Source organism: Pecten maximus, chromosome 17 (genome assembly GCF_902652985.1).
Source record: "Pecten maximus chromosome 17, xPecMax1.1, whole genome shotgun sequence".
Lineage (NCBI taxonomy): Eukaryota > Metazoa > Mollusca > Bivalvia > Pectinida > Pectinidae > Pecten > Pecten maximus.
The window spans coordinates 22,924,889-22,948,389 of record NC_047031.1 but is presented as its reverse complement, the minus strand read 5'-3'; the positions used below and the strand labels follow the sequence as shown (position 1 = coordinate 22,948,389).

The following is a 23,501-nucleotide window of genomic DNA, read 5'->3' as shown; positions in this document are numbered from 1 at the left end:
AACAACATATCATTTAGAATCTATTAAATATTTCCGATGGTATGGTATAGGCAAATCTTGTTTAAATTTCGAATGACTGAACACAATAATAATTCAATTGTCTTCATTTGTAAATTGCATTAATGATGATCGATAGTTGAGAAAATATCAAAATAAAAAAGATAAATAAAAAAGAAAAAGAAAATACTTGCCTTTCCTTAATGTTTAAAATCCAGGCAAACGTTGAATTCTTACTTCTTTAGAGTTACCCCAGTTGAACCACTAATCACCGCACGGTTTTCTGAAGTAATTCCCTGGGTTCTTTGGTCCAAAGCGTCGTCCCAATTATACCTACATGACGTACATTTCTGGCAAAAATATAATCCCACGTAACAGAGTTTTTGTTATAGCATCCAAATTCCCACATGGGTTTAGAATACGCGCATGCCCAATCAATAAATTAATTGTTCAGAAAATTAATTTCCAGTCGGACGTTTCTCGTCGATAAAATGGATGTTGTGTTATTTCCGCCTTGGTATCCTGCGTCTAGAACCTGTACCCAGATAAACTTGGGATTCTCATTTAACTGTTCATGCGGTCTATAGATAAGGCTGTTGTATCACTGCATGGGACACGTGCCAGTAAGGGGCGCCATGCTCTCGCTTTTTTCTGCAGCACGGCAGTATCAATAAAATTATATCATAGCATATAAAAAGCAATTTCGGATTTTGATCTTAATTTTAACGTCAGTTTATTACAGTGTGTCTGCGGTTTATGATACAAAAGATGGTTGCATCGTTAAAATGTTACTAAAGATCCAAGAGTGTTTTTCGCTCCCACCATCGTATGATCTTTATTTCACAGAAAATTGATGGTTCTCGATGAAGCAGAAGTTTGGTTTGTTTTGGTATATTGCTGTTTAATGCCCTATCAACAGCTAATGTTATCAAAGGACGGCCTCCCCTGCGTGCGATATGCATGCATGTGATGAGTGCGTATTTAGTTTTGGAGGCTGCGATATGTTCGTGTCACGTATCTTCGTGATAGTTCGGAACCTTTGCCGATTTATAGTGCTACCACACTGAATAGTACACTGTCGAGGACACCCAGCAGGACACTCCACTCGGTCACATACTGACAACGGTTGAACCACTCGCCCCACTCCTAATGCTGAGCACTATGCAGGAGTATAAACTACCTTTTCTATAGACTCCGGTATGTCCCGGCTTGGGGACAGAACCGATAAGGTTTTTCCCCCACAAGGGTAGACGCTAAAATAAAGGTCAAATGTGACGTAGTGACAAGTGAGACATTAGGAAGTTGTGTTATGTGTAAATGTTTTGAATCCCTCGGATGTCTAGGGACAGCCCTTTGAGCGTCTGGGCGACCCTGCTGGAGATTGCGCGGTATACAGTATTGTATATAATTAAAGGATCAGAGAGTTACACAGAGAATTTGTCGGAGAATGTTTACGTAAGATACTGTCTCACCATGACATAATAAGGAAAGGTTCAGGGAAGGTGAAACTTTCAAGACTGGCGTCATGAGCAAGCGACCAGCGGAAACAAAACAACCGATCTTCTTCGTGGATCAAGTTAGAAAAAAGCTAAGCCAAGGTAGGGTAGGAAGTCCATCTAGGTTTGCACGTTGTTTTCGTGCGTTTGCACGTTGTTTTCGTGCAAGTTTTTGCTATTTGTCAATTTTCATATCGTGCATGTAGCACTTCGTTGCCGACTTGAACACATGTCCTGCTGGTAGGGCACAAGTGATCGTAAGGAGCGACTGAATTTTGGATCTTATCTTTTCTCTTTTTTTTTCTAAACCTGCCGAAGGCACCCAGCAGGACACCCCACCCGGTCACATTATACTGATCGTGTCTTCGGTAGTATGATTTATCGAGGCCGTTCTTAAATTACTATAGCTGCTGATAGGAAGTAAAATAATACTTAGCCCTGCCTCACGTTTGACCTTTAGTAAAAGTTTGCCCCTGTGAGGAAGGCTTTGGGTTCTGCCCTTGGTCGAGACATGCCAGTGTCCATAACAAGAGGCCCAAGGTCCCTTGGACCTTGCAAACAACGTGCAGCTTTGGCAAAGATAGATTGCTTCGTGAAGATATTCCTATCATAGTCCAGAAACTCGAGGGCAACCGTAACAGTGACGAGCCGGATCAGAACCCTACGTACCTTCTTCCACAGCAATTTACTTCCGCTCTCCAGGGTGATAGCAAGTTAAATACGACACTCAGACGTACTATATATGACACTGTTAACACAGAAAAACAAGTCATGTTAATACATTTCACAGCGTTTTCCTACATATATATTCGAGTCAAAATTCCAACTCAATTTCCTTTTTGTATACATTGTAAGTTGTTTATTTTCCCCATTGAAGTCTGATTTTCAGTTTTGCTTTAATTATAAAATATGGTACAAAAAATGACGTATGATGGAAAATTAAAAAAAATCTTAAGACCATTCCAAGATTTTTAGAATTTAAGTAAAATTCACCCTTTTGGCTCGGTCACTTGGGGGTCAGTTTGGGCTGACATGTGCACAGTATCAAACGGTCATCTGATGCTGACAAGTTAGAATGAATTCCAATAGAAATAAAACAAATCATAGTCAAAAATGCGATTTCCTTAAATATACTATAGTAAAAAATTTTCCCCACTCCATGGGAAAAGATGAATCCCCAGGGTCATGAATTTCACAATTTTGGTATAGCACAAATGTTTTTGATTCAACCATATCTGGGTTTTGAGTCGATTTTTGAAATTTCAGTAACTTCTTCCGTTTTTGGCCTCGCCCTTCGGGCCCCATGGGGTAAGTTGGGGCCGGCATGTACATACCACCAAACTGCATTCCAATAATTATTCTACCGGGTTTAAATTATCTCTATTCCAAATTAGACAACTCATGCTCAAAATGTGATTTTCCAATAATAACGGTAGTAAAATTTGATCAGGGTCATGAATTTCAATGTTTTGTAAAGCACCTCAAGACGCTTGACTCTACCATATCTGGGTCTTGGAAGGGTTTGGTTTGAGTTGTTAACCGTCCTATTGACAGCTAAGGTCATTTAAGGACGGCCTCCCGTGCGTGCGATATGCATGCGTGTGGTGAGTGCGTATCAACGTTTTGGGAAAGCTTTGAAATTTCTCTTCATCTTACCCTCTCTAGTCCCGGCTCGAAGGCCCCTAGGGGTTTGGGACCATGTTCTTCACAATTTTGCCTTTTTGCCATGAAAGGTTTCAACAAGATTTCATTAAAATTGGTTCAGTGGTTTATGAAAAATTGAAAATATTTACGGACGGAACACCATTTCCATGGAGCATCATGATCCATCGAGTCAGATGACCTAACATGAGGCCCTGGAGCCTTAATGGTCGTATGAGTTCTGATGTGTACACTGATAGAGGATATCTTGCTTTTAAAAAAGTCGTTCAAAGATTTTCGCATATTTGACTCCTTTGACATTGAATGCCATTCATTTTAATAAACTTGGTACTACTTCTTCACAGTATGGTATATACCACATATCGACTCTCTCGTTTCCTTAGTTATTTTTAGTGTTTTTAAGTTTTTTATCTATTTGTTAAATTTATGATTTTATCTTTTTTCTTCTTTTTTAAACCATTTCCTTTTTCCTAAAGTGTTCCTTGACACCGGCCTGATTTTGACCTTAAGTTGAGCGCTCGCCCCTGTGAGGAAGGCTTTAGAGATGTCTCCTTTTTGAGACATACTGGTACGTAACATACTGCTGCCTCCAAAAACACACGTACGCTCTCGCAACACGCATGCATGTCGCACGCACTTGAGAACGTCCTTAATTGACGTTAGTGTTGATATGACGTTAACAATAATACACCAAATCAAATTACTTAGTGAAAAGTAAAAGATTTTGACGCCTGTGAAATTGAACATAAGTTAAGGTTATTCATTTGATTACTCTCGATAGCACCTTACTCCTGCATGCTATAGGCCAAATATCATGTAAGTGGGCCTCTCGTTTAAGGAGACGTCATTTAAGGGATTTAGCATATTTGACCCCTGTGACATGGAATTAAGGTCAAAATCATTGATATAACAGTCTTGATAGCCCCTCACCAAATATCAGGTTTCTAGGCCCCATGGATATTGAGAAGAAGTCGGAAACGCAATTAATTACGAACAGACGATGCACGACGGACAAAAAGGCGTTAAAAATGGTAGTTGCTGCTCCTTTTTAAGGTTGATTCATCACGTTTTCTAGTGGAACGATTGGTTCGCCCGTTGTAGATATATACATGTACACGACACGCATGCATGTCGCATACAGGGTAGGCTGTCCTTAAATGACCATCGTTGTTGAAAGGACGTCCAAACCAAAATTACTTAGGGTAATAAATTGATATAATTACTCAAAGATGACTCTCAACGCAACTAGCTTTACCTTGGGTATAAGATACACAGGTTTTTGACCGATTGGTAACTATTTTTCAGTTACAAATCTGTACCATTGTGACCGGTGTGGCTCGTGTGGAGAAATCATTAATTTCGTAAATTAATTGTAATAGTAAAAAATATAGATACTAATGATATGTTGATGATGCGTCAATTGTTCATTCCATTTGGTCAATATTTACTTGATATCGAGTAGAGTATATGAAATATCTGTACAAACAAAAAAGGCAAACACAAATTGTTTTGAGCATTTGCGTGACTATCGCAATGGAAAAACAAATATCCGCCGGAATTCATCAAGTCTAATACTTGTCATTGGAATCAATATATGACAATTACTAGCGACAGTGCTCGCCACATTTTGTTGGTGATGACTACTTCATGAAATCATAGGTGATGGTGATGCAAAATGGATACAAGTATCATCTTTTTGGTTCAGGCAGCTATCGTGGTTATAACAGGTGAGTGTTAAACCAAAACATTTTCTATGGGTGTTTGTAGCATCACAGGTTCTATCCATCGTTATCAATAATATGCGATTGGACAATTTGACACATTAAGAAAACAAAACAAAAGCAACTAATATTCAGAATTATTATCGATGTCCTTAAGTATCAGAACATTTTTGTTTTACTCTTGACAGAAACTAATTGCACGCATATAATAACACCGTCATGTCGCCTAATATAGCTTCGCTTTTGGTTTGTTTTGTATTGTTTTAATTCAATCAACAACTGTACCTGCTGCCCCCATTGCATGATCGTAAGAGGCGACTAAATTTGGGATCTTATCTTTTCTCTTCTTTCTGAACAACTTACTTCTTCCTAATGTCTCCCTTGACAATGCCTCAATTTTGGCCTTTAGTTGAGCGTTCGCCCCTGTAAGGAAGGCTTTGGGTTCTGTCCCCTAACCGAGACATACCAAAGTCTTTAAAAATGGTAGTTGCTACTCCTGCTTAGCGCTCAGCACATTTGGCGTTGAACGACTGGTTCGCCCGTTGTCAGTATAATGTGACCGGGTGGGGTGTGGTGCTAGGTGTCTTCGGCAGTATGCTTTTGTGAGGTAGCACTATAAATCGGCAAAAGTTCCGGCCTATCACAAGGAGACTTAATAGGAACATACCGCAGCCTCTAAAACACACATACGCACTCACCACACGCATGCATGTAGCACGCATGGGAGGCCGTCCTTAAATGACCTTAGCTGTTAATATGACGTTAAACAAAATAAACCAAACCAAACCAAACCAATCCATCAAAAACTAAGATCATTTAAGGACGGTCTCCCCTGTGTGCGGATGCGTGCGTGTGGTGAATGTGTTTGTATTTTGGGAGGCTGCGGTATGTTCATGTTTGTCTCCTTGTGGTAGAGCGAAACTGATGCCGACTTGTATAGTGATACATCACTGAAACATACTACCGAAAACATCTAAGTTGGTTGCTTGTGAATTCGTTAAGGCCCGTCAAACAATATATATGTCATTAGTGCCAAAAAAATGTGAGTAAAAATTATCAGTAAAATTGGTACAATCGTGTTTACTTAAAGATGAAAAGTGGCAATGGTTTCACAAACATTTCGATACAAACCAACAGCTTTTAGATAGTTCAGTGTTGTATATGCTAACAGTTTCGAATAGAACCTAAGACATCTAGGAGACCTCATGCGAGTTTGGGTTAACCGGCACCCATTCTCATACGACTGAAAGTTAACTACAATTTTAAAGACTGATATGACTTGGCCAGGGGACAGAACCCAATGCCTTCCTGACAGGGGCGAACGCTCAACTAAAGACGAGTGGACGGAAACCAAAGCCTTCCTAACAGGTGAGGCCTCACTTGTGGCATTTAGCTGAGCGTTCGCCCCTGTGAGGAAGGCTTTGGTTTCTGTCCACTGGTCTTTAGCTGAGCGTTCGCCCCTGTGAGGAAAGCTTTGGTTTATGTCCCATGGGAGACATACCAGAGTCTTTAAAAATGGTAGTTGCTACTTCTGCTTAGCGCTTAGCATACAAGGAGTGAGACGACAGGTTCACCCGTTGTCAGTATAATGTGACCGGGTGGGATGTCCTGCTGGGTGACTTCGGCAGTTGCTACAGTGAGGTTGCAGTATAAATTGGCAAAAGGTCCGACCTATGAGACAAAATACAAACATTCCGCAGCCTCCCAAAACACACATACGCACTCACCACACGTATGAACATCACACGCACGGGAGGCCGTCCTTAAATGAACTCAGCTGCTGATAGGACGTTTAAATGAGGTGGTGTCAAGGGACACAGAAGGAAAAAGAAAACTGCTTTAAAGAAAAGATCGATCCCAGATATAGTCGCCTCCTACGCAATTGAAGCAGCAGGTACAATTCTGACGCCCTACCTGTGGGCAGGTCGGTATTTTTTTAATACTGTTTATCAAGAACTAATGTCATTTACGGATGGTCTCTTCTGAGGACCTCTGTGTCAAAACATTGCACTGAAGGGCAGATACCTTCCGGAATTTACTTAAGTAAACATTCAAGCATATATTCACTCAATAACGATTTCAGGGGAAATGTGAATTGTTTTGGCCAATTACGGAACACAATTTTCGATTACATTTCTAATACACTCACAGCACAAATGGCTGTGATGTAACCAAATAGTTTGACATTTCTTGTATTTTCACACTGGCTGTACGCAACTGATTACCGATAATCGATTATGAAATTTCAACATTGATTTTTTTCAAAACCGGAAGTCCAAAATTCTACTTTCATTTTTACAAAGAGAACGGTACTTTAATGTCATTTTACTCTCAACTAAAACGTCTTACCAGTCATGTTATTTAAACATACTTAATTGCAAAAATATAAATGATAACTTTTTATTTATAAAAACATGTTGAAATGGTATGAAAAAATACAAACTACAGTGTTAGCGTACTTTACTATGAGGGATCTAGACCTATATAATCCTGAGGTAAAACGGTTATAGCTGTTAAAGATTATATCACTTTAGGTTAACCAATCAGTAATCGAAAATCGATCGGTGGACACTAACCAATTATCTGTGATCGTCTATGTTAAATTCTCAATAGATCCCCAATACAAAATATGTTTACTCAATGAAATGATATTTTCCTAATGCATAAAGTCTCTACTTTCCACAACATGTACTTGTTTTTCAAGGTAGAATTACAAAGAATACCTAACATTTAACAAATAACTCCTGTATGAGACAGTTATGCCTTTGAAATCCCCCTGCAGTATCTACAACTTGCAATCCCCAAAAAGTCACCACTTAACCGATACACGTATTTTACGAAACTTTTGTTAAATTGTGTCTTTCAGTTGTCCCTATTAGCTGCCTGGTACAGTCAAATTGGAAGATGGATACCTCAGAGGATAACGCTATCTACAGTGATCACGTCTTGTTTACAACCGAGATAGAAAGTGTTATCAACTGTGCCGAGTTGTGCACCGCGAAATGTTCATCATTCAGCTATTCGTACAAACCAAAGGAGTGCCGAGGGTACGGGGATCGTTTGTTAGGACGACTTCATCGTAATGCAACCTTCCTATGGAAGAGTAAGTTGGTTTTTTTTGGTTTTTTCCCCAGATGTTTAACGTCTAAACTTTCTAATCCCCCATGGGTTTTTCTTTATTGAAATAATAAGTTTAGATTTGGTAACTAGTTTTAAGATAAAAATTGCTTTGAAATTATGTAAAAATATTCAATCATTTTCGAGATATGCTGTTTTTTTGGAACTATTGTGACCTCTCTAGCTTTCACGTAACAAGCGTGTTATATCCGACATACTGTATATAAACATACGGGACAGACGAAGCATGTGATCGAATATAACCATGTAATATCACTCTTATAATATCCGACATTGAACTCATGTTATATATACTCAAGAACTTGGTTGTTGGAATTTTGTTTTATTCGAAATAATCTATTGGTGATCGGAAATTAATCAACAATATTGCGAGTATGTCAGGTCCTAACGCGATGCCGTTTGAAGCAAGACTACATTTCAATTGTGTAGATTATGGACGATATTTGTGTAAAAGAAAAACTGCCAAATAGCTATTATCTATATACACGTCTCACAGGATGAAGGGCTACGTGACCGAAGGGTATGTTGTACCCTTGAAAATATACTCTATTCCGTTGTGTTTAGTGACTCGGCTGTAAATGAATATTGGTAGGGCAGTTCAAAAAAATGTCTTTTATAAACTGTTAGCACCGAAATGGCAGCTCCGACTGTAAACTCCCCAGGGGGTTTAGAAAAACAATGGCTTGTTGCTAAAGTCCAAACTACAGGTAATAATTTGTGAACTGCTTGGAGACGACCATGTTGCTGTGCTATCGCGGTATATAAAACTGTAAATTATTATCATGATAATTATATAATCAAAGAAGACATGTTCTCGAAACACGGAAGTGTTGAATTTAAGTGGTAGACAGTCTGTAAGGAGACCCGTGTGTTAATTACGACGTGTACATTTTATTTGACACGCCTCTATAATCCCGGCTTTTCTGTCACTGCCGTTTGTTGTGTTGACATTGCCGCCAGTTATATCTCTAATATATCTTAGTAACCTGACCAGTCCTTGAACGGGACTAGTGCTGAAAGCCGATTCTGTTTTTGTTTTTGGTTTTCTAATGTTTAATGTCCATTCCACAAATCGACCGATTCCTTCGTTCCTCTTATAATGTGGTATATTAAGCCTTTTTATCTTCGATAATTCAACTCGAGCTCTCCAACTTTGAGTAGATGAGTCGTAACTACAATTCACAAATCATATGACATCGTTGCATTAAATGTTAGCATCTGAAGAATAATTGCTATAGTGAAATATCTCTTAGGCAAATATCAGAATAAAAAGTTATATGTGTATCTGATATGGTTAATGCAATGACTCAAAGCATTGGGTTAGGTATTGATGTATTCGCGCACATCCCATCCTCTGCCCGTCCTGTTTATATGTACACTGTATAAGCGTATACGCTGGAGTGAGTTCAATTCCTTCACTTGCAAAATCAACACAATGTCTACCTGGAAATTGTTGTTGTTGTCTTGTGCAAGAGAGTTATATATTTTATGATATACTGTAAATCAATCACTAATTCAAATTCAATTTTTTGTAAGAAAATAATCTCTTTGAATGGTGACCAAGCTATCGATTACTGATCGTTGTCTTGCAGATTCCATGACTTTTAGTCATTTCTATATCAGTGTTCTCAAAATCATGTATTCGCGGATATGTCTTGAAAGGTAAGCTCGCGAAATATAGTGTTCGCGAAATATAAGTGATTTACAGTAGTTTGACTACACACAAATAATATTATAATAATCATTTTGGAAATAAGCCCTTGTCCCTGCAGGTCAACGTCTGCCAACATACTGGAGTCGTGTGGCTAAAATATAAACAATTTGAACAAAATTGTTGATAATATTTCTAGTAAATCTGTTTTGAATTAACACAAAACAAACTTAAGTCATTGTCAACTACCAGTATTCATACTAAGACACCAGAAACATGTGTTTATAAGTGGGGTTAGGCCGATTCTCACCATACTGGCCCTAGTTGACTCTCACACTTGTGACGTCACGGCCCGGTATCTATGCATAGTGACCAACATGCCGCAGTGCTGATTGGCTATTGGCAGACAGGTAAAAATTGTCAGTTTAGACAGCTTATGTCTTGGAACAGAGAAGGCGCTTTCCGATAGCTTGTAATGTTCAGGCTAACAACTCACAGTTCAACACTAACCAGTTGACATAGTTTCCGCGACTCATTTAAATATAGAGAGTGGAGCACCGCATTAGAGCTCCTGTGATTTCAGTTGGTAGTTTCCGGTTTTAATTCTAACTTTGAACTACGGGTTTGTTCTCACATTATTCCACCATAAGGGTTTATATCATTCAACATAATTTTATTATATTTTATGCTTTGCGAAATTATGGAGACTATATACTCCTAAAAACACACTATATTCTTAAGGATTGAATAATGTTATGTTGAGGTGAAGCAGTTCATAACAAATTTGTCTCAAGACCTATTGAGGTTTATACCCCATACACCTCAACATAACTTTATTCAGTCCTTATATTTATATTTTTTGATGTTTTGTACAATATTTTGTCTTTTACAAATAGGGACTTGTGCAAGTCTACCACAGAACTTACCGAAATGTACGTCATCACTCTTCGTCTACATATGGTTAATACTTTTAGGATTTCTTTCGTGAACAAACTTAATAGCGAATTAAAACAAATATTAGTTTTAAAGGAATTTATTTCATATAAATATGATCACTTTTGAAAAGGAATTAAAAAAATATAGTCCAAGCTCAACAAATGTATTCCTACGACGGACTTGATATAGTTCATTGAAAAATGACTCGAGTTAACTGTGGTAGGTTCATTGAGTCTGAATTGAGTGGAAATATAAATATAAATAAATGAATGCTTAATATGATATGATGATTGATGATATGATTGAATTTAGTTCGTGTTTTTGTCAGGGTCGTGTAGGGCGGCCAAGTATACATACGATCCCGCATTTGGTACATGTGTGCGGCTATTCAACATCCGGAAGAATTGGACCATGGCATCCGACGTCTGTACCTATGATGGAACCCATCTGCTCATAGCTGATACAATTGAAAAAGTACAAGCATCCCAGAACGGTGTACACAGCAGTAAATTTTTAAGTAAGTATACTGAAAGTCTACGTACTTGTACGTCCTTGTTTCTCCACGTGTTGTACTGTAGGTATACGTACTGGTACTTCTTTGTTCCTCCACGTGTTATACTGTAAGTCTACGTACTGGTACATATGTACTTCTTAGTTCATTCACGTGTTATACATAAGTCTACGTACTGGTACTTTGTTCCTCAACGTGTTATATTGTCCACGTGTTATACTGTAAGTCTACGTACTTGTACGTCCTTGTTCCTCCACGTGTTGTACTGTAGGTATACGTACTGGTACTTCTTTGTTCCTCCACGTGTTATACTGTAGGTATACGTACTGGTACGTCCTTGTTCCTCCACGTGTTATACTGTAGGTATACGTACTGGTACGTCCTTGTTCCTCCACGTGTTATACTGTAGGTATACGTACTGGTACGTCCTTGTTCCTCCACGTGTTATACTGTAGGTATACGTACTGGTACGTCCTTGTTCCTCCACGTGTTGTACTGTAGGTATACGTACTGGTACGTCTTGTTCCTCCACGTGTTATACTGTAGGTATACGTACTGGTACTTCTTTGTTCCTCCACGTGTTGTACTGTAGGTATACGTACTGGTACTTCTTTGTTCCTCCACGTGTTGTACTGTAGGTATACGTACTGGTACGTCCTTGTTCCTCCACGTGTTATACTGTAGGTATACGTACTGGTACTTCTTGTTCCTCCACGTGTTGTACTGTAGGTATACGTACTGGTACGTCCTTGTTCCTCCACGTGTTATACTGTAGGTATACGTACTGGTACTTCTTTGTTCCTCCACGTGTTATACTGTAGGTATACGTACTGGTACTTCTTTGTTCCTCCACGTGTTATACTGTAGGTATACGTACTGGTACTTCTTTGTTCCTCCACGTGTTATACTGTAAGTCTACGTACTTGTACGTCCTTGTTTCTCCACGTATTATTCTGTCCACGTGTTATACTGTAAGTCTACGTACTTGTACGTCTTTGTTCCTTCACGTGTTGTACTGTAGGTATACGTACTGGTACTTCTTTGTTCCTCCACGTGTTGTACTGTAGGTATACGTACTGGTACTTCTTTGTTCCTCCACGTGTTATACTGTAGGTATACGTACTGGTACTTCTTTGTTTCTCCACGTGTTATACTGTAGGTATACGTACTGGTACTTCTTTGTTCCTCCACGTGTTATACTGTAGGTATACGTACTGGTACTTCGTTGTTCCTCCACGTGTTATACTGTAGGTATACGTACTGGTACTTCTTTGTTCCTCCACGTGTTATACTGTAGGTATACGTACTGGTACTTCTTTGTTCCTCCACGTGTTATACTGTAGGTATACGTACTTGTTCCTCCACATGTTGTACTGTAGGTATACGTACTGGTACTTCTTTGTTCCTCCACGTGTTATACTGTAGGTATATGTACTGGTACTTCTTTGTTCCTCCACGTGTTATACTGTAGGTATACGTACTGGTACTTCTTTGTTCCTCCACGTGTTATACTGTAGGTATACGTACTGGTACTTCTTTGTTCCTCCACGTGTTATACTGTAAGTCTACGTACTTGTACGTCCTTGTTTCTCCACGTATTATTCTGTCCACGTGTTATACTGTAAGTCTACGTACTTGTACGTCTTTGTTCCTTCACGTGTTGTACTGTAGGTATACGTACTGGTACTTCTTTGTTCCTCCACGTGTTGTACTGTAGGTATACGTACTGGTACTTCTTTGTTCCTCCACGTGTTATACTGTAGGTATACGTACTGGTACTTCTTTGTTTCTCCACGTGTTATACTGTAGGTATACGTACTGGTACTTCTTTGTTCCTCCACGTGTTATACTGTAGGTATACGTACTGGTACTTCGTTGTTCCTCCACGTGTTATACTGTAGGTATACGTACTGGTACTTCTTTGTTCCTCCACGTGTTATACTGTAGGTATACGTACTGGTACTTCTTTGTTCCTCCACGTGTTATACTGTAGGTATACGTACTGGTACTTCTTTGTTCCTCCACGTGTTATACTGTAGGTATACGTACTGGTACTTCGTTGTTCCTCCACGTGTTATACTGTAGGTATACGTACTGGTACTTCTTTGTTCCTCCACGTGTTATACTGTAGGTATACGTACTGGTACTTCTTTGTTCCTCCACGTGTTGTACTGTAGGTATACGTACTGGTACTTCTTTGTTCCTCCACGTGTTGTACTGTAGGTATACGTACTGGTACTTCTTTGTTCCTCCACGTGTTATACTGTAGGTATACGTACTTGTACTTCTTTGTTCCTCCACGTGTTATACTGTAGGTATACGTACTGGTACTTCTTTGTTCCTCCACGTGTTATACTGTAAGTCTACGTACTTGTACGTCCTTGTTTCTCCACGTATTATTCTGTCCACGTGTTATACTGTAAATCTACGTACTTGTACGTCTTTGTTCCTTCACGTGTTGTACTGTAGGTATACGTACTGGTACTTCTTTGTTCCTCCACGTGTTGTACTGTAGGTATACGTACTGATACTTCTTTGTTCCTCCACGTGTTATACTGTAGGTATACGTACTGGTACTTCGTTGTTCCTCCATGTGTTATACTGTAGGTATACCTACTGGTACCTCTTTGTTCCTCCACGTGTTGTACTGTAAGTCTACGTACTGGTACTTCTTTGTTCCTCCACGTGTTATACTGTAAGTCTACGTACTGGTACTTCTTTATTCATCCAAGTGTTATACTGTACATCTCTGTACTAGTAATGCTTTATTCCCCAACGTGTTGTACTGTAAGTCTCCGTACTAGGACCTCCATGTTCTATATAACACAACGTACCTTAAGACAACGATGTTATTGCTCAATGGTCTATACTTGATTTAAGTGCCCCAAAAGGATTTGTTTTGATTGGAATTGATTGCCTTCATTGTTTATAGCTGTGTCCGATTCCAAGTATTGTTTCCGACCAATGAAAAGTGGTTATATCAGTTACCACATCGATGCGAGCGGAGTGTTTGTATGATTGAGTGTATATATGGATATTGAGTATAAACGAAATCCGGTCATTGTTTTAATAAAACTGTTTTACCCTGCTTAAACGAATTAGCATCTTCATTAGGGAATTCTTCCTAGTCTGATATGCTTTCACTCTGTTCACTCAGCATAGTCATATTGAACATGTTAAAGACATTCCGTACATTTTAACCCATTTCCTTTTTATGGACATTTTCCGGATATTTTGGTCCGGTCCAATATCTTGTTTTAAAATGTGGTTGTTGCTTCCTTGTTTAATGGAATGTTTTGGCGATAAATTGTGCCATCATTAGTAACCAGTTAATACTTTGTAGAACTAAATTTCAGGCACATACTGCTAGCTTCCAAGCGCTTGCACTTTAGAGATGAGCCCTAGACTGCCTTCCCTGTCAAAAACTCCTTCTTGCACTACTCCACCATACCTTGGGCACCTTATGAAATACCTTCCAACAGCATGCTTAGCATGAATTCCATGCCTACCTGAGTTGACTGAGACACACATGGTCCTCTATATTTTCCAAACCAGTTTTTCAAACTCATTTGGATGACACCAAAATACACTACTCATGTATGAATGGCCTGTCAACGTTGAGTAACCAAAAAAAACATAACACATTGTAGTAAGGATGGCCACTGGTTACACTACTGATCAAGTTCCTACCCAGATAAGGGACCATGACGAGGGTGAAGGACAAGACGATAAATCAAATGCTGACACTGCGTCAGCTGCAACAGGGATGATGAAGATAATTATGACATTTCAAAAAGAAATATACAAATTGATATTTTCAAGAAATACTAAAAGATATTCGTAAACAGAGAAGATATCCGTAAATAGAGCTAAAAAGGATTCAAAGCGAGGCTATGGAAAAATCGTTAGGGAAACCGAACGAAATATTGATGCGGTATTTCAATAGCCTAAACAGCATACTTCCTTTCAAGAAGGGTAATAACCTGGTATAGAAAAGTTTGAAGAGGAGCTTCGGGTCATTAAAAAAGGGTTTTACAACATCCTCATCTCCGCATTCATTAACTCCACACCATCTTTGATTAATCAGGGAAATCATTTACAAGGAACACAACCTCCACCAAGTCCACGTTTTGTAACAATAGTCGACTAACAAACTGCCTCAAACTAAACTTTATCGAAAGAAATACCCGAAGACTATAAAAAGCTAAAAGACATATGGGTGAAGATATTTGGAAAGCGAGATCCCCCTACCACAGCAATTACCCAAAACATAAACATGCGACAGAAGACCCTCAGTAATGATAAATTCAGTGAGGAAATTACGTCGATTGGTGACTCTGGCATATCCTGACATTGGTTCCGTTACCAGACCAGTTGGCTCATGAGACATCTCTCAAGGTATATGGGAATAGTACGGGTTACATTTGATGTACTCAACCAAAAACATCCGACCGTTAACTGAGCAATTGAAATGTTTACTGCACACGAGCGTAAATACCGTGCTAGAGTCGGGCAAGAAAAGGACATTATGGGGAAGAGATGACGCCGTGTCCTTGGCAAATGGAATTGTTCATGGTCATACCTTATTCTAAAACTCATTGTGCGCTCTATTGGACCTGTGTTGTGTTTTCTGTCTTATTTACAACAATTGACAATGGAATATCTACATTTTTGTTTACATAAGTATATCTCTTGCGGTGATTGAATGGGTACTCTTTAAATAGATGGACATTTCATCTTGAAATAAAAGGTACTTCACATGACCTACTATTGGGCCCATAATATTTTCTATGTGATCAATTCAAGTGTTCACAAAAGGATAACACATAATTTCCACTTTTCATTTCCGTCAATGTAATCATTGGACAAGTACACACTTAAGTGTTTTGTATTATTGCTGTCCAACTAAGATAGAATTATAATTGTTTCCACAAGTGCTAATTCCTCTTCCCAATGATGTCACTGAAGTGTCAGGCCGATGTTGGTGTAGGTTTTCCATGACTTTTGATCTGTCAAATACGTAGATTAGTGTGAGAGTGTAAAGTGACTTCATTCAATTTACTTAAATTATTCTCCAAGATATTAAAAATGATAATTAAAGATATGTTATACAGACGTGTAAGGTACTGATATGAAAACACACGTTAAGACACACGTCAGGATAAATAAATTAGGATTCACATTAAATAATCCAAGCAGGTGTCTCTACATAATGTGAGCCCAATGTAAAGTATGATTAGTAGTAGTTATTACAGGTAATTCTCTGTACATAATGAAGTTTTATTTTGAAGTTTGTATACCTCTCGTAAATATAGGCAGGTATCTCAATATAATGGATATTCATTGTAAAGTATGCATACCTCTCGTAAATAAAGGCAGTATCTCAAAATAATGGATATTCATTGTGAAGTATGTTTACCTCTCGTAAATAAAGGCAGGTATCTCAAAATAATGGATATTCATTGTGAAGTATGTTTACCTCTCGTAAATATAGGTAGGTATCTCAATATAATGGATATTCATTGTGAAGTATGCATACCTCTCGTAAATATAGGTAGGTATCTCAAAATAATGGATATTCATTGTGAAGTATGGTCAATACAGGCAAGTTTCTGTAAATAATAAATATATGTATTGTGAATTACATGTATTCATACCTGTGGTATATCCAGGTAAGTCTCTATAGATAATTCATTGTGAATTATGTTACTTCTACCACAATATGTGGGTGTTATTCAACTCCCAATGCATGAAATAACCATTGCAACTGTTGAATAAATTTAAGTTTATACCACATGTGGAATAAACTATAAATGCGTTTTGATTGGTCGAGACGGTGACCTTTGACCAGGACTACTTTTCAATCACATTGGTTGAATGCAATTTGATTGGTTAACACTTCTTAAAGGCCGCTTCACGGTGTCATGGAAATAATAACGCATAAGAAGTAGTTCGCAGTTGCTTTGTTATATTCTTGAAAATATAGATTTTAATCAATTTATTGCTTTGAAAGAATAAACATATTTATTGTTTTGTTATGATTTGTAACAGATCGCAATATTTCCATACATTTACGAAATTGTCAATTTTGCATATTAATTAGCGGTATTTCAAGTTAAGTTATATCCTTACACCACACCTGATATTGTGAAAAGAACACAAGCTGACATAAAACAGGTTTCTTCATTCTCAGAATAGCTTTTCTATTGTGGTTGAAACAGGTCATGTTATTTATAGTATTTCGTCAACTCTCTTCAGTTATTTGTCAGAACTTACAAAAAACACTCGCTAATGCTCGTTTTTTATGACTGTTGAAATATATCTAACTCAAGTGAAAGAAATACCATATACGACAACCACTCGTCGAATAACATCTATTTGTGGCATATTAAGGTGCATAATGGACATTCCTGGTGAATTATTTATACTGTACGTTTAATCAGGTAAGTCTCTGTACATAATTGTGTTCATTGTGAATTATTTATACTTTTGGTTTAATCAGGTAAGTATCTGTACTTAACGGACATTCCTTGTAAAGTATTGTTTACCTGTGTTGAATACTCACCAATGTAGCATTTGAAAATTCATTTATAAATCAAACTGTAGTATGTTGATGGCATAATACTTAATAAAAAGTTAACGTTTGACGTTGCTACATGTACCTGCCTGGTAGGGGAATTGCTAATCCCAATAATTCCAAGGATTTCAATCTAATTAAAATCAAGATGGTTATGTTCACTACGTCACATGAACATCTAACAACATCCCATAAGGGGTCACGTTCTGATGACCCTTGAGATGCGTGTATTTCACTTTCAGAGCGAATTGGCAATTTGTCGATGTCATCGAAGCAAAACATATTTCGTTACAACATGCATCTGAAGCAAACCATTTCGGCAAAGCATGTATATAGATATATGCTCTGTGTGACTATATGACTTGAAACAAATTGACAGATTATGCAACTATGCACTCTAGTCATTCATGCTAATTCGGACATATCAAATTCACTTCCAGGATTCTGGAAGTAGTCATTTGATTGGCTACTCCAAAAGGTCACCCTGACGTGACCCCTTATGGGATGTTGTTAGATGTTCATGTAATGTAGTGAGAATGACCATCCAGATTTTAAAAATTAGATTGTAAGGATTTAAGCTAAGGTATCTGGAAGGCCATGGTTAGAAACGTAAGATGTGAGAGATCTTTCAGACTGGGATAATCTCATCAGAGTTTGGACGACTGGTTGTCCCGTTGTCAGCAATGTGACCGGGTGGGGTGTCCTTCCGGGTGTCTTCGGCAGTATGCTTCAGTGAGGTAGCACTATAAATCGGCAAAAGTTCCGGCCTATCACAAGGAGACTTAACACGTATATACCGCAGCCTTCCAAAACACACATACGCACTCATCGTACGCATGCATATCGCAAACACGAGAGGCCGTCCTTAAATAAGCTTAGCTGTTAATAGGACATTAAACAAATAAAACCAAACCAAAAAGTGCTTCTTGGCATGAACACATCACATGATTTCCCAAAGGAGCATATTCGGTAAGTTACCGTACCTGATGAATTAAGCAGGAGTTGATTCCTTTTAATTGATTATATTTGATTAGATGATCCATACAGCACTGACATTATTTTGGCATTAAATAAAGATTTTTGATTCCATTTTGCTATCGGACAAATACTTTTGAAAACCACTTATCACAGCGACAATCTTTTATAATAATGAAGGTAAAACCAGACGCTAAATTGAAGCATTTATTTTGTGTTTTATATCACTGGAATATGTGAATGATTAAATGTACAACTCTTTATGCGAAATCATTTAATAATTTTCAATCAATTATTCAATCAAGTAACCTTGTATGCTAAAAATAACTTAGCCAGTCGGATAAGTAACTTGTCAAAAACAATTTTGCACTGGTACGGACAAGTCGGATAAGCCTTATTGTAGAGCCCTGGGAATTAGTTTCTAAATTTAGGAATGATATTGGATATGTTTATGTATTTTTACTCTCCTTAAAATACAGTAAAACCTGCGATAATGGAAACCTCACTTTATTTTTGACAGTTTGTTAAAGTCACAATTTACACTGCTATAAGATTAACAATGTCCACCATAAACAAATGGACACCTACTTTACCCCGTTAGCATATGTTAGTCCCAACGTACATGATTGTGGTCATTTTAACCTTGAATTAACAGACAGTAGTGTGAAAACGTTTTGTTTTTTCCTGTCTCTGTATATCTGACAAATAAATTCAACTAAAATTAATGTTCATCACGACATTTTGAAATTCAAAATTATATCCAAACACTTAAAAGTTCTAAGTGAGCACAGTTGTGAATAGTAGGATAACAATTACAGGTATCCCAAAAACATCGATCTGGTTGATCTAAAAAAAAAGTTTGCTACAAATTTACCTTTAACGTCAGATAACCCAGTACGTATTTTGTGACCAAGCGATCTTTATGAAGCCCAGCCTCGCACCACTATTTTACATCTTCGTCTGGTGAAAGACGCTTAATTCTCTGGAAAAAATAAAATAAATAGTCCAACTGGTCAAAGGCACTTATTAAAAACAGAAGATAAACGTAAAACACATGCATACGCATATATTTACATTTATATAAAGTCTCCAATTTTGAGAAAAAAATACTGTTTGCCTGCATAGCTCCGTGATTTAAGTGTTAGCTTACGTTACAGTAGGTCAGGGTTGGGACCCAAGCCAGGTCATACATGAATTAGAATGAAAAAAACTGGCATTGTCATCGCTTTCTTGCCCGATACTTGGCATGAAAAAGACTTTATGCACAGTATCCGTATAATATGCCTCAGTATGGTATGCAGAAGTTCACTGCAGTACAGGAGATCTGTACACATTCCAAATGCATACCGGTATGCGGATATTTGTTTAATTCTTTTCAGAACAATTGTCAATTTCATACTTACTACTTGTAACAACTTCTTGTGCACCAAGGGGGTAAACCCCAAAATTTCAATATCACTATGATTTATTTACAATCAAGAGGCCAAAGGAGTCTTTAAACTTTACCCGTTATGGTTAGCAGCAGATACAACACTTTATACCAAGTTCGACAATCTCCGCAAGTGACTGATTTGAAAAAAACGCTACAATACGCCTGATGTACGACAATGCACCAGGAGAGTCTAAATTTCAGTCGCGCCCGTCACTTCAGCTAGGCCGGCCATCTTGAGTGTAATGTAAATCAAAAATCGGAGTCGGATTCAGATACGGAGTTTAAAAAAGTTATTTGTTGAATTATCTTGTTTTAACCAGAATTTCGGGATGAGACTTATTATAAGTTTCATGTATTTCTATTTCACATCGCAATAAATAAATCTGTGTATGCAATTATCCAGGATATATGTATCATTTCGATCCCGAATCCGACTTCCGTATCTAAATTCTTTTCAACACTTCCCGGATTTCGACGGCAAATTGCGAAAAATAATAACATTGAAATATTAAAATTGAGTATATTTCCCCTTGATATTTTGTAGAAATCGTGTCACAGTTTTTAAAAAATAATACAAACAAAATGATTGTTTATCGCAATATCATATATACAACCATAAATAACTGTTTGTTTGGTTCCCCGACTGCCTATTTGTAACCTTTTGAAAATAAACGTTGTGAATTGTTTCTTAAATAAAATTAGACAATTTCTGATGCACTAGAAATAGTCTTTAAATTGTGTTTTTCTGTAGCCAAATATGCTATTCCTCACCCACTTCTACAGTCACGGATAGCCAATATATTAGGGGGACCAGTTTGAGTTCCCATAATCCAGTGGTCCCCTTTATGCATATAATAAAGTATAACCGTCTCCTCATACATATTATGAATGTTGTCAAATCAAAATAGCACATTGTACCTCCATCCATATTTTCATTAACCTTTGTGTATGTTTTACAATAATGGTATTCAGGTTAAAATGTCATTTTAAAAAGATGGTTTTAAGTAGCGACGCAGAGATGCATTTAGGTGACCTGCAAGATTCATGCTTTATTAATATGTGTTTCAGGGGCAAGTCGATGGTGGATTGGCGGATACGACTATGATGAGGGTTCTGCTAACAACTTCAAATGGGTGAACGGAGTTTCAATCAGTGTAACCAGCAACATATGGTACCCTACCGAGCCGAATGATCCTAGCGAGAGATGTGTAAACCTTTTGCCATCTTCAGGATATCTTCATGACCTTAATTGCTCTGAGGAAGAATTCTTCGTTTGTCAGGAACATTAGAGAAGCCTGGCAATTAAAGAACATGAATCTGATATTCACCAAGCTCAGATTGGTTTGATATTAACAATTTAAAGGAAATTTGAGGCTGGCTGTCTTAGAATCCTCACCACTTTTTCCTGGATAGACTTTTCTCTGAAAACATGTCTTTTCGACAGTCCTTGATATACATCAACCGAATTAAAATATCTCTAAGACATGGCGGAAAACCTGATTGCGTTCTGTTCATAATATATATGTAGTCAAGTGAGCATTCTTCATTATTTGTTAAAAACGTCGTGGTCCCCATCTTTGATTCTAGTCCTACCACGGTCACCTAGGTGAAAGGCAAGTGTTACCGCTTTGCCTCACGACCACATGAATAAAGAGCCTGCCTGTTTTTGAGATTTACAGTAAGGTTTCTTATGGCCACATCGCAAGACATTTTCATTTTGTAGTTGCCCCATTGTCGTTAAACATTAGTAAACCAAACCAAATAATTGTCTGATTTTTTATCATAGACATACATTTAAAGGCGACGGTTTTTGTATAATTCATTGATTTATTATAAGCGACGACGGGGGTTGATATTCTGACAAAATCGCTCATAAAAGTGAAATATTCGTCATAAAATGTGGAGGTAAACGCGTTACGTTGGTCCCGATCTCGTCGTCAGTCTAGTTAAGATTGTATACAGTGGCCTCTTGTGCTATTAGTATAATGCAAGAAAGACAACTCTTACTTATACAATGAAGTAATGGAGAAACCTGACACAAGGCCATTTGAAGAGTGATATTACAACCATTGTTGCACTTTTATACACATAAACTCATTCTGCACTTAAATAGCGATCCATATATTCAATATATCAAGTCAGCGGTAAATGTTAGTAAGAACTCTATTGATTTCAATCAAAGTCTACTTCGCTTTATTTTTCGATATAATCTGGTCCCACAGTTTTGCGCGGGGTTTCGAGTATAAATACACTGGCCCGAGTAATCCAGCGTCAATACACAACATAAGATGGGAAACATGTTCTATAAATAGGCAAACTATTAAGCATGTATGCATTGATACAAAAAGCAGAGGATTGATACATCGTCCCATCCCACGTACATTAGAATGCCGTCCCAGTGTTTGTTATTGTTTAACGTCCTACAAACAAACCAAGGTCATTTAAGGACGATCTCCCGTGTGTGTGACATGCATGCGTGTGGTGAGTATGTATGTGTATTTTGTACGGTGGCTGAGTTGTGCCATTTCGTCTTTTCGCCCCGAATGGCGAAAATTAACAAACCTTAATTTTCGACTTTTCGCCTCGAGAAGACGAAATTTAACAATCCTTAATTATTAAGCTTATTCGGGGCGAAAAGACGAAAATTAAAGTTTGAAGACGAAAGGAAGTAATTGCACAAATCAGCTACCGTATTTACGCATTGCTAGGGCACAATGCGATAGTATGCACGATACAATTGATCGATACGTTATTAATAGAACTTCGCTGACTGGTCGACCAATCATTGCGTTTCATTTTGGAACAGTCGAAAATTACTTCAGTAGGTGAATTTCTTGTCGGAAACCTCTGCATACTTTTTTTTACTTAAGTGCGAATAATTTGTTGGCACTTAAGTGATAATCTTTTCACTGAAATGTCAAAAACACTTATTGGCCACTTGAATGTTTTGGACTTAAGTAGTATCTGTATTTTATCCTAAAACGGCCGCCCATATCCTTGTGATAGTCCGGAACTTTTGCCTATTTATAGTGCTACCTCACTGAAGTATTGTTTATATGTTCATCAATGTGACTCCACTTCGTGATAAAAACGAGGCATAGTTCAGTTGTCAGTGTTTGTTTTAATCGTTTTGTTATTTTTGAATGAAGGATTCATGCAAACAACATCAAAAATAGGTATTAATGATTTTACGAAACTCACCAGTTGAAGTACGCATCAGACTTAAACTATTACTTTGTCTCAGCAAGCATCGATAAGGACGGTGGTTTTTCCACAGTATTTAAACATATCAGCTACTTCGAGACCATAACCTCCATTGCAACACTTTTGGGTCTTAAATCGTTCCTTTGTTTACTCACTATTCTTGCACATCCAGGGGTCCTGCTGGGTGTCTTCGACAGTATG

At 37.8% G+C, this 23,501-nt stretch overlaps 1 protein-coding gene across 1 annotated transcript; it reads left to right on the top strand.

The window, feature by feature from the left end:
- Positions 1 to 7,767: 7,767 nt before the first annotated feature.
- Positions 7,768 to 21,580, top strand: LOC117314945 (C-type lectin domain family 6 member A-like). Its single transcript, XM_033869050.1, has 3 exons — positions 7,768 to 7,979; positions 10,930 to 11,118; positions 21,165 to 21,580. Exons 1-3 carry the CDS (start codon positions 7,781 to 7,783, stop codon positions 21,383 to 21,385), a joined length of 609 nt encoding a protein of 202 aa, XP_033724941.1. The 5' UTR covers positions 7,768 to 7,780; the 3' UTR covers positions 21,386 to 21,580.
- Positions 21,581 to 23,501: the final 1,921 nt, after the last annotated feature.